Here is a 13,436-nt window from a genome sequence, read left to right on the forward strand (position 1 = left end):
CACAACAACACACCACCACACAACAACACCACACCACACAACACCACCACACAACACCACACCACACAATACACACCACCACACAACACACAGCATCACACACCACACCACCACCACACAACACACAGCACCACACCACACACCACCACCACACAACACACAGCACCACACACCACCACCACAAACCACCACCACATAACACCACCACACAACACACAGCACCACACCACACACACCACCACCACACAACAACAACACACCACAGACAACCAGCCTAAATCGATTCTCAATAACAAATCGGAACAACAGAACCTAATATGCTACACACACCAAAGACAGGCAGGCAGGCATGCAGGATGCTTTGTAGTTATTGGAGGCTGGAGGTGAGGGGTTGAGGAAGGAGTGTAGCACGGCGAAGCAGTGTGTGTGTGTGTGTGTGTGTGTGTGTAGTGTGTGTGTGTGAGGGGTGTGTGTGTGTGTGTGGGGTGTGTGTGTGTGTGTGTATGTTTGTGTATGTGTGTGTGTGAGTGTGTGTGTGTGTGTGTGTGTGTAGTGTGTGTGTGTGTGAAGGGTGTGTGTGTGTGTGTGTGTGTAGTGTGTGGGGTGTGTGTGTGTGTGTGTGTGAGGAGGGAGTCACCCAGATGGTACTGACCGCTTTAGTGGAGGAAGCCAGTTTCTCCATCTCTTCATGAGTCAACCACACATTTCCGGAGGACTGCACAGAGGGAGAGCACACGCACATGCAAGCGTGCACGTAAGCACGCATACACACACACACACACACAAATACAGTGTCTTCAGTGAAAGGCAGTGTGTGTCAGACAGGCAGTATCTGGGACATTGATGAGAGAGTAGGGTTCCCATTCCACCCCATGCAGCCCAGTGGACAGAGTGAAGAGTACTGTCAAAAGCACTACCATTACAGAGTCAGAAGTGAGAAGGTGAGGGGCAGTGTGGGTGTGAGTACCGTTCTAGAGGTGAGCGGAGCAGAGGGGCTGGTGAGGGGCAGTGTGGGTGTGAGTACCGTTCTAGAGGTGAGCGCGCAGAGGGGCTGGTGAGGGGCAGTGTGGGTGTGAGTACCGTTCTAGAGGTGAGCGGCGCAGAGGGGCTGGTGAGGGGCAGTGTGGGTGTGAGTACCGTTCTAGAGGTGAGCGGCGCAGAGGGGCTGGTGAGGGGCAGTGTGGGTGTGAGTACCGTTCTAGAGGTGAGCGGAGCAGAGGGGCTGGTGAGGGAGACCATCTCCTGGATGGCCAGTCTCAGTTTGAGGCGGTGCAGGGGGTTACTGATGCCAATCTCCCTCTGGATCTCTGTGTCAGACAGGGCAGACATGATGGCACCGCTCTTCACGTTGGCACGACACGCTGCCACGTACCAGGCGGGCATCCCCAGCCACAGCTGGAGAGATTGGAGACATCATCATCATCATCATCATCTCACACTATATAACACTCCAAGTGATGATACTGTAGGTTAAGGTAGTGGTTTATATACCACTCCAGGTGAGGATACTGTAGGTTAAGGTAGTGGTTTATATACCACTCCAGGTGAGGATACTGTAGGTTAAGGTAGTGGTTTATATACCACTCCAGGTGATGATACTGTAGGTTAAGGTAGTGGTTTATATACCACTCCAGGTGATGATACTGTAGGTTAAGGTAGTGGTTTATATACCACTCCAGGTGAGGATACTGTAGGTTAAGGTAGTGGTTTATATACCACTCCAGGTGAGGATACTGTAGGTTAAGGTAGTGGTTTATATATCACTCCAGGTGAGGATACAGTAGGTTAAGGTAGTGGTTTATATATCACTCCAGGTGATGATACTGTAGGTTAAGGTAGTGGTTTATATAACACTCCAAGTGATGATACTGTAGGTTAAGGTAGTGGGTTATATACCACTCCAGGTGATGATACTGTAGGTTAAGGTAGTGGTTTATATGCCACTCCAGGTGATGATACTGTAGGTTAAGGTTAAGGTAGTGGTTTATATATCACTCCAGGTGAGGATACTGTAGGTTAAGGTTAATGTAGTGGTTTATATACCACTCCAGGTGAGGATACAGTAGGTTAAGGTAGTGGTTTATATACCACTCCAGGTGATGATACTGTAGGTTAAGGTTAAGGTAGTGGTTTATATATCACTCCAGGTGATGATACAGTAGGTTAAGGTTAATGTAGTGGTTTATATACCACTCCAGGTGATGATACTGTAGGTTAAGGTAGTGGTTTATATACCACTCCAGGTGAGGATACTGTAGGTTAAGGTTAATGTAGTGGTTTATATACCACTCCAGGTGAGGATACTGTAGGTTAAGGTAGTGGTTTATATACCACTCCAGGTGAGGATACTGTAGGTTAAGGTAGTGGTTTATATACCACTCCAGGTGATGATACTGTAGGTTAAGGTAGTGGTTTATATACCACTCCAGGTGATGATACTGTAGGTTAAGGTAGTGGTTTATATACCACTCCAGGTGATGATACTGTAGGTTAAGGTAGTGGTTTATATACCACTCCAGGTGAGGATACTGTAGGTTAAGGTAGTGGTTTATATACCACTCCAGGTGAGGATACTGTAGGTTAAGGTAGTGGTTTATATACCACTCCAGGTGATGATACTGTAGGTTAAGGTAGTGGTTTATATACCACTCCAGGTGAGGATACTGTAGGTTAAGGTAGTGGTTTATATACCACTCCAGGTGAGGATACTGTAGGTTAAGGTAGTGGTTTATATACCACTCCAGGTGATGATACTGTAGGTTAAGGTTAAGGTAGTGGTTTATATATCACTCCAGGTGAGGATACTGTAGGTTAAGGTTAATGTAGTGGTTTATATACCACTCCAGGTGAGGATACAGTAGGTTAAGGTAGTGGTTTATATACCACTCCAGGTGATGATACTGTAGGTTAAGGTTAAGGTAGTGGTTTATATATCACTCCAGGTGATGATACAGTAGGTTAAGTTTAAGGTAGTGGTTTATATACCACTCCAGGTGATCATACTGTAGGTTAAGGTAGTGGTTTATATACCACTCCAGGTGAGGATACTGTAGGTTAAGGTTAATGTAGTGGTTTATATACCACTCCAGGTGAGGATACTGTAGGTTAAGGTAGTGGTTTATATACCACTCCAGGTGAGGATACTGTAGGTTAAGGTAGTGGTTTATATACCACTCCAGGTGATGATACTGTAGGTTAAGGTAGTGGTTTATATACCACTCCAGGTGAGGATACTGTAGGATAAGGTAGTGGTTTATATACCACTCCAGGTGAGGATACTGTAGGTTAAGGTAGTGGTTTATATACCACTCCAGGTGATGATACTGTAGGTTAAGGTTAAGGTAGTGGTTTATATATCACTCCAGGTGAGGATACTGTAGGTTAAGGTTAATGTAGTGGTTTATATACCACTCCAGGTGAGGATACAGTAGGTTAAGGTAGTGGTTTATATACCACTCCAGGTGATGATACTGTAGGTTAAGGTTAAGGTAGTGGTTTATATATCACTCCAGGTGATGATACAGTAGGTTAAGTTTAAGGTAGTGGTTTATATACCACTCCAGGTGATCATACTGTAGGTTAAGGTAGTGGTTTATATACCACTCCAGGTGAGGATACTGTAGGTTAAGGTTAATGTAGTGGTTTATATACCACTCCAGGTGAGGATACTGTAGGTTAAGGTAGTGGTTTATATACCACTCCAGGTGAGGATACTGTAGGTTAAGGTAGTGGTTTATATACCACTCCAGGTGATGATACTGTAGGTTAAGGTAGTGGTTTATATACCACTCCAGGTGATGATACTGTAGGTTAAGGTAGTGGTTTATATACCACTCCAGGTGATGATACTGTAGGTTAAGGTAGTGGTTTATATACCACTCCAGGTGAGGATACTGTAGGTTAAGGTAGTGGTTTATATACCACTCCAGGTGAGGATACTGTAGGTTAAGGTAGTGGTTTATATACCACTCCAGGTGATGATACTGTAGGTTAAGGTAGTGGTTTATATACCACTCCAGGTGAGGATACTGTAGGTTAAGGTAGTGGTTTATATACCACTCCAGGTGAGGATACTGTAGGTTAAGGTAGTGGTTTATATACCACTCCAGGTGAGGATACAGTAGGTTAAGGTAGTGGTTTATATACCACTCCAGGTGATGATACTGTAGGTTAAGGTTAAGGTAGTGGTTTATATACCACTCCAGGTGATGATACAGTAGGTTAAGTTTAAGGTAGTGGTTTATATACCACTCCAGGTGATGATACTGTAGGTTAAGGTAGTGGTTTATATACCACTCCAGGTGAGGATACTGTAGGTTAAGGTTAATGTAGTGGTTTATATACCACTCCAGGTGAGGATACTGTAGGTTAAGGTAGTGGTTTATATACCACTCCAGGTGAGGATACTGTAGGTTAAGGTAGTGGTTTATATACCACTCCAGGTGATGATACTGTAGGTTAAGGTTAAGGTAGTGGTTTATATATCACTCCAGGTGAGGATACTGTAGGTTAAGGTTAATGTAGTGGTTTATATACCACTCCAGGTGAGGATACAGTAGGTTAAGGTAGTGGGTTATATACCACTCCAGGTGATGATACTGTAGGTTAAGGTAATGGTTTATATACCACTCCAGGTGATGATACTGTAGGTTAAGGTAGTGGTTTATATACCACTCCAGGTGATGATACAGTAGGTTAAGGTAGTGGTTTATATACCACCCCAGGTGATGATACTGTAGGTTAAGGTAGTGGTTTATATACCACTCCAGGTGATGATACTGTAGGTTAAGGTAGTGGTTTATATACCACTCCAGGTGAGGATACAGTAGGTTAAGGTAGTGGTTTATATATGACTCCAGGTGATGATACTGTAGGTTAAGGTTAATGTAGTGGTTTATATACCACTCCAGGTGAGGATACTGTAGGTTAAGGTAGTGGTTTATATATCACTCCAGGTGAGGATACAGTAGGTTAAGGTAGTGGTTTATATACCACTCCAGGTGAGGATACAGTAGGTTAAGGTAGTGGTTTATATACCACTCCAGGTGAGGATACAGTAGGTTAAGGTAGTGGTTTATATACCACTCCAGGTGAGGATACTGTAGGTTAAGGTAGTGGTTTATATACCACTCCAGGTGATGATACTGTAGGTTAAGGTAGTGGTTTATATACCACTCCAGGTGAGGATACTGTAGGTTAAGGTAGTGGTTTATATACCACTCCAGGTGATGATACTGTAGGTTAAGGTAGTGGTTTATATACCACTCCAGGTGATGATACTGTAGGTTAAGGTAGTGGTTTATATACCACTCCAGGTGATGATACTGTAGGTTAAGGTAGTGGTTTATATACCACTCCAGGTGAGGATACTGTAGGTTAAGGTAGTGGTTTATATATCACTCCAGGTGAGGATACAGTAGGTTAAGGTAGTGGTTTATATACCACTCCAGGTGAGGATACAGTAGGTTAAGGTAGTGGTTTATATACCACTCCAGGTGAGGATACAGTAGGTTAAGGTAGTGGTTTATATACCACTCCAGGTGAGGATACAGTAGGTTAAGGTAGTGGTTTATATACCACTCCAGGTGAGGATACAGTAGGTTAAGGTAGTGGTTTATATACCACTCCAGGTGAGGATACTGTAGCTTAAGGTAGTGGTTTATATACCACTCCAGGTGATGACTGTAGGTTAAGGTAGTGGTTTATATACCACTCCAGGTGAGGATACTGTAGGTTAAGGTAGTGGTTTATATACCACTCCAGGTGATGATACTGTAGGTTAAGGTAGTGGTTTATATACCACTCCAGGTGATGATACTGTAGGTTAAGGTAGTGGTTTATATACCACTCCAGGTGAGGATACTGTAGGTTAAGGTAGTGGTTTATATACCACTCCAGGTGATGATACTGTAGGTTAAGGTAGTGGTTTATATACCACTCCAGGTGAGGATACTGTAGGTTAAGGTAGTGGTTTATATACCACTCCAGGTGATGATACTGTAGGTTAAGGTAGTGGTTTATATACCACTCCAGGTGATGATACTGTAGGTTAAGGTAGTGGTTTATATACCACTCCAGGTGATGATACTGTAGGTTAAGGTAGTGGTTTATATACCACTCCAGGTGATGATACTGTAGGTTAAGGTAGTGGTTTATATACCACTCCAGGTGATGATACTGTAGGTTAAGGTAGTGGTTTATATACCACTCCAGGTGAGGATACAGTAGGTTAAGGTAGTGGTTTATATACCACTCCAGGTGATGATACTGTAGGTTAAGGTTAAGGTAGTGGTTTATATATCACTCCAGGTGATGATACAGTAGGTTAAGGTTAAGGTAGTGGTTTATATACCACTCCAGGTGAGGATACTGTAGGTTAAGGTAGTGGTTTATATACCACTCCAGGTGATGATACTGTAGGTTAAGGTAGTGGTTTATATACCACTCCAGGTGAGGATACTGTAGGTTAAGGTAGTGGTTTATATACCACTCCAGGTGAGGATACTGTAGGTTAAGGTAGTGGTTTATATACCACTCCAGGTGATGATACTGTAGGTTAAGGTAGTGGTTTATATACCACTCCAGGTGATGATACTGTAGGTTAAGGTAGTGGTTTATATACCACTCCAGGTGAGGATACAGTAGGTTAAGGTAGTGGTTTATATACCACTCCAGGTGATGATACTGTAGGTTAAGGTTAAGGTAGTGGTTTATATATCACTCCAGGTGATGATACAGTAGGTTAAGGTTAAGGTAGTGGTTTATATACCACTCCAGGTGAGGATACTGTAGGTTAAGGTAGTGGTTTATATACCACTCCAGGTGAGGATACTGTAGGTTAAGGTAGTGGTTTATATACCACTCCAGGTGATGATACTGTAGGTTAAGGTAGTGGTTTATATACCACTCCAGGTGAGGATACTGTAGGTTAAGGTAGTGGTTTATATACCACTCCAGGTGAGGATACTGTAGGTTAAGGTAGTGGTTTATATACCACTCCAGGTGATGATACTGTAGGTTAAGGTAGTGGTTTATATACCACTCCAGGTGATGATACTGTAGGTTAAGGTAGTGGTTTATATACCACCAGGTGAGGATACTGGTTTATATACCACTCCAGGTGAGGATACTGTAGGTTAAGGTAGTGGTTTATATACCACTCCAGGTGATGATACTGTAGGTTAAGGTAGTGGTTTATATACCACTCCAGGTGATGATAATGTAGGTTAAGGTAGTGGTTTATATACCACTCCAGGTGAGGATACTGTAGGTTAAGGTAGTGGTTTATATACCACTCCAGGTGATGATACTGTAGGTTAAGGTAGTGGTTTATATACCACTCCAGGTGATGATAATGTAGGTTAAGGTAGTGGTTTATATACCACTCCAGGTGATGATACTGTAGGTTAAGGTAGTGGTTTATATACCACTCCAGGTGAGGATACAGTAGGTTAAGGTAGTGGTTTATATACCACTCCAGGTGATGATACTGTAGGTTAAGGTTAAGGTAGTGGTTTATATATCACTCCAGGTGAGGATACTGTAGGTTAAGGTTAATGTAGTGGTTTATATACCACTCCAGGTGAGGATACAGTAGGTTAAGGTAGTGGGTTATATACCACTCCAGGTGATGATACTGTAGGTTAAGGTAGTGGTTTATATACCACTCCAGGTGATGATACTGTAGGTTAAGGTAGTGGTTTATATACCACTCCAGGTGATGATACTGTAGGTTAAGGTAGTAGTTTATATACCACTCCAGGTGATGATACTGTAGGTTAAGGTAGTGGTTTATATACCACTCCAGGTGATGATACTGTAGGTTAAGGTTAAGGTAGTGGTTTATATACCACTCCAGGTGAGGATACTGTAGGTTAAGGTAGTGGTTTATATACCACTCCAGGTGATGATACTGTAGGTTAAGGTAGTGGTTTATATACCACTCCAGGTGAGGATACAGTAGGTTAAGGTAGTGGTTTATATACCACTCCAGGTGAGGATACAGTAGGTTAAGGTAGTGGTTTATATACCACTCCAGGTGAGGATACAGTAGGTTAAGGTAGTGGTTTATATACCACTCCAGGTGAGGATACTGTAGCTTAAGGTAGTGGTTTATATACCACTCCAGGTGATGATACTGTAGGTTAAGGTAGTGGTTTATATACCACTCCAGGTGAGGATACTGTAGGTTAAGGTAGTGGTTTATATACCACTGTAGGTCCAGGTAGTGGATACTGTGATGGTTAAGGTTAGGTAGTGGTTTATATACCACTCCAGGTGATGATAATGTAGGTTAAGGTAGTGGTTTATATACCACTCCAGGTGAGGATACTGTAGGTTAAGGTAGTGGTTTATATACCACTCCAGGTGATGATACTGTAGGTTAAGGTAGTGGTTTATATACCACTCCAGGTGATGATAATGTAGGTTAAGGTAGTGGTTTATATACCACTCCAGGTGATGATACTGTAGGTTAAGGTAGTGGTTTATATACCACTCCAGGTGAGGATACAGTAGGTTAAGGTAGTGGTTTATATACCACTCCAGGTGATGATACTGTAGGTTAAGGTTAAGGTAGTGGTTTATATATCACTCCAGGTGAGGATACTGTAGGTTAAGGTTAATGTAGTGGTTTATATACCACTCCAGGTGAGGATACAGTAGGTTAAGGTAGTGGGTTATATACCACTCCAGGTGATGATACTGTAGGTTAAGGTAGTGGTTTATATACCACTCCAGGTGATGATACTGTAGGTTAAGGTAGTGGTTTATATACCACTCCAGGTGATGATACTGTAGGTTAAGGTAGTAGTTTATATACCACTCCAGGTGATGATACTGTAGGTTAAGGTAGTGGTTTATATACCACTCCAGGTGATGATACTGTAGGTTAAGGTTAAGGTAGTGGTTTATATACCACTCCAGGTGAGGATACTGTAGGTTAAGGTAGTGGTTTATATACCACTCCAGGTGATGATACTGTAGGTTAAGGTAGTGGTTTATATACCACTCCAGGTGAGTGGATAGGTGAGTAGGTTAAGGTAGTGGTTTATATACCACTCCAGGTGAGGATACAGTAGGTTAAGGTAGTGGTTTATATACCACTCCAGGTGAGGATACTGTAGTGGTTTATTAAGGTAGTGGTTTATATACCACTCCAGGTGAGGATACTGTAGGTTAAGGTAGTGGTTTATATACCACTCCAGGTGATGATACTGTAGGTTAGGTAGTGGTTTATATACCACTCCAGGTGATGATACTGTAGGTTAAGGTAGTGGTTTATATACCACTCCAGGTGAGGATACTGTAGGTTAAGGTAGTGGTTTATATACCACTCCAGGTGATGATACTGTAGGTTAAGGTAGTGGTTTATATACCACTCCAGGTGATGATACTGTAGGTTAAGGTAGTGGTTTATATACCACTCCAGGTGAGGATACTGTAGGTTAAGGTAGTGGTTTATATATCACTCCAGGTGAGGATACAGTAGGTTAAGGTAGTGGTTTATATACCACTCCAGGTGAGGATACAGTAGGTTAAGGTAGTGGTTTATATACCACTCCAGGTGAGGATACTGTAGGTTAAGGTAGTGGTTTATATACCACTCCAGGTGATGATACTGTAGGTTAAGGTAGTGGTTTATATACCACTCCAGGTGAGGATACTGTAGGTTAAGGTAGTGGTTTATATACCACTCCAGGTGATGATACTGTAGGTTAAGGTAGTGGTTTATATACCACTCCAGGTGATGATACTGTAGGTTAAGGTAGTGGTTTATATACCACTCCAGGTGATGATACTGTAGGTTAAGGTAGTGGTTTATATACCACTCCAGGTGAGGATACTGTAGGTTAAGGTAGTGGTTTATATACCACTCCAGGTGATGATACTGTAGGTTAAGGTAGTGGTTTATATACCACTCCAGGTGATGATACTGTAGGTTAAGGTAGTGGTTTATATACCACTCCAGGTGATGATACTGTAGGTTAAGGTAGTGGTTTATATACCACTCCAGGTGATGATACTGTAGGTTAAGGTAGTGGTTTATATACCACTCCAGGTGATGATACAGGTGATGATACTCCAGGTAGGTTAAGGTTAAGGTAGTGGTTTATATACCACTCCAGGTGAGGATACTGTAGGTTAAGGTAGTGGTTTATATACCACTCCAGGTGATGATACTGTAGGTTAAGGTAGTGGTTTATATACCACTCCAGGTGAGGATACTGTAGGTTAAGGTAGTGGTTTATATACCACTCCAGGTGATGATACAGTAGGTTAAGGTAGTGGTTTATATACCACTCCAGGTGAGGATACTGTAGGTTAAGGTAGTGGTTTATATACCACTCCAGGTGAGTGGATACTGTGATGAGGTTAAGGTAGTGGTTTATATACCACTCCAGGTGATGATACTGTAGGTTAAGGTAGTGGTTTATATACCACTCCAGGTGATGATACTGTAGGTTAAGGTAGTGGTTTATATACCACTCCAGGTGATGATACTGTAGGTTAGGTAGGTAGTGGTTTATATACCACTCCAGGTGAGGATACTGTAGGTTAAGGTAGTGGTTTATATACCACTCCAGGTGAGGATACAGTAGGTTAAGGTAGTGGTTTATATACCACTCCAGGTGAGGATACAGTAGGTTAAGGTAGTGGTTTATATACCACTCCAGGTGAGGATACAGTAGGTTAAGGTAGTGGTTTATATACCACTCCAGGTGAGGATACTGTAGGTTAAGGTAGTGGTTTATATACCACACTCCAGGTGATGATACTGTAGGTTAAGGTAGTGGTTTATATACCACTCCAGGTGATGATACTGTAGGTTAAGGTAGTGGTTTATATACCACTCCAGGTGATATACTGTAGGTTAAGGTAGTGGTTTATATACCACTCCAGGTGATGATACTGTAGGTTAAGGTAGTGGTTTATATACCACTCCAGGTGATGATACTGTTAGGTTAAGGTAGTGGTTTATATACCACTCCAGGTGATGATACTGTAGGTTAAGGTAGTGGTTTATATACCACTCCAGGTGATGATACAGGTAAGGTAGTGGTTTATATACTGTAGGTTAAGGTAGTGGTTTATATACCACTCCAGGTGATGATACTGTAGGTTAAGGTAGTGGTTTATATACCACTCCAGGTGAGGATACTGTAGGTTAAGGTAGTGGTTTATATACCACTCCAGGTGAGGATACTGTAGGTTAAGGTAGTGGTTTATATACCACTCCAGGTGAGGATACTGTAGGTTAAGGTAGTGGTTTATATACCACTCCAGGTGAGGATACTGTAGGTTAAGGTAGTGGTTTATATACTCCAGGTGATAACCAGGGATACTGTAGGTTAAGGTAGTGGTTTATATACCACTCCAGGTGAGATACTGTAGGTTAAGGTAGTGGTTTATATACCACTCCAGGTGATGATACTGTAGGTTAAGGTAGTGGTTTATACCACTCCAGGTGATGATACTGTAGGTTAAGGTAGTGGTTTATATACCACTCCAGGTGAGGATTAAGGTAGGTTAAGGTAGGTTTATATACCACTCCAGGTGAGGATACTGTAGGTTAAGGTAGTGGTTTATATACCACTCCAGGTGAGGATACTGTAGGTTAAGGTAGTGGTTTATATACCACTCCAGGTGAGGTACTGTGGTTTGGTTTATATACCACTCCAGGTGATGATACTGTAGGTTAAGGTAGTGGTTTATATACCACTCCAGGTGAGGATACTGTAGGTTAAGGTAGTGGTTTATATACCACTCCAGGTGATGATACTGTAGGTTAAGGTAGTGGTTTATATACCACTCCAGGTGAGGATACTGTAGGTTAAGGTAGTGGTTTATATACCACTCCAGGTGATGATACTGTAGGTTAAGGTAGTGGTTTATATACCACTCCAGGTGAGATACTGTAGGTTAAGGTAGTGGTTTATATACCACTCCAGGTGATGATACTGTAGGTTAAGGTAGTGGTTTATATACCACTCCAGGTGATGATACTGTAGGTTAAGGTAGTGGTTTATATACCACTCCAGGTGAGGATACTGTAGGTTAAGGTAGTGGTTTATATACCACTCCAGGTGATGATACTGTAGGTTAAGGTAGTGGTTTATATACCACTCCAGGTGATGATACTGTAGGTTAAGGTAGTGGTTTATATACCACTCCAGGTGAGGATACTGTAGGTTAAGGTAGTGGTTTATATACCACTCCAGGTGAGGATACTGTAGGTTAAGGTAGTGGTTTATATACCACTCCAGGTGATGATACTGTAGGTTAAGGTAGTGGTTTATATACCACTCCAGGTGAGGATACTGTAGGTTAAGGTAGTGGTTTATATACCACTCCAGGTGATGATACTGTAGGTTAAGGTAGTGGTTTATATACCACTCCAGGTGATGATACTGTAGGTTAAGGTAGTGGTTTATATACCACTCCAGGTGAGGATACAGTAGGTTAAGGTAGTGGTTTATATACCACTCCCAGGTGATGGATACTGATACAGTAGGTTAAGGTAGTGGTTTATATATCACTCCAGGTGATGATACTGTAGGTTAAGGTAGTGGTTTATATACCACTCCAGGTGAGGATACTGTAGGTTAAGGTAGTGGTTTATATACCACTCCAGGTGATGATACTGTAGGTTAAGGTAGTGGTTTATATACCACTCCAGGTGAGGATACTGTAGGTTAAGGTAGTGGTTTATATACCACCAGGTGATGATACTCCAGGTTAAGGTAGTGGTTTATATACCACTCCAGGTGAGGTTAAGGTTAAGGTAGTGGTTTATATATCACTCCAGGTGAGGATACTGTAGGTTAAGGTTAATGTAGTGGTTTATATACCACTCCAGGTGAGGATACAGTAGGTTAAGGTAGTGGGTTATATACCACTCCAGGTGATGATACAGTAGGTTGTAGGTTCCAGGTGGTAGTGGTTTGGTTTATATACCACTCCAGGTGATGATACTGTAGGTTAAGGTAGTAGTTTATATACCACTCCAGGTGATGATACTGTAGGTTAAGGTAGTGGTTTATATACCACTCCAGGTGATGATACTGTAGGTTAAGGTAGTGGTTTATATACCACTCCAGGTGAGGATACTGTAGGTTAAGGTAGTGGTTTATATACCACTCCAGGTGATGATACTGTAGGTTAAGGTTAAGGTAGTGGTTTATATACCACTCCAGGGGATTATACAGTAGGTTAAGGTAGTGGTTTATATACCACTCCAGGTGATGATACTGTAGGTTAAGGTAGTGGTTTATACCACTCCAGGTGATGATACTGTAGGTTAAGGTAGTGGTTTATATACCACTCCAGGTGATGATACTGTAGGTTAAGGTTAATGTAGTGGTTTATATACCACTCCAGGTGATGATACAGTAGGTTAAGGTAGTGTTTTATATACCACTCCAGGTGATGATACT

General features: G+C 42.1%; 1 protein-coding gene across 1 annotated transcript in view; it reads right to left on the reverse strand.

The window, feature by feature from the left end:
- Window positions 1-13,436, reverse strand: part of LOC115125478 (liprin-alpha-4-like) — a 208,437-nt gene that overhangs the window by 30,701 nt on the left and 164,300 nt on the right. Inside the window, 2 exon segments of the mRNA XM_065001860.1 lie at window positions 653-715; window positions 1,195-1,395. Coding sequence (XP_064857932.1) covers window positions 653-715; window positions 1,195-1,395 — 264 coding nt within the window.

The sequence above is a fragment of the Oncorhynchus nerka genome, linkage group LG15, assembly GCF_034236695.1.
Source record: "Oncorhynchus nerka isolate Pitt River linkage group LG15, Oner_Uvic_2.0, whole genome shotgun sequence".
Taxonomy (NCBI): Eukaryota; Metazoa; Chordata; class Actinopteri; order Salmoniformes; family Salmonidae; genus Oncorhynchus; species Oncorhynchus nerka.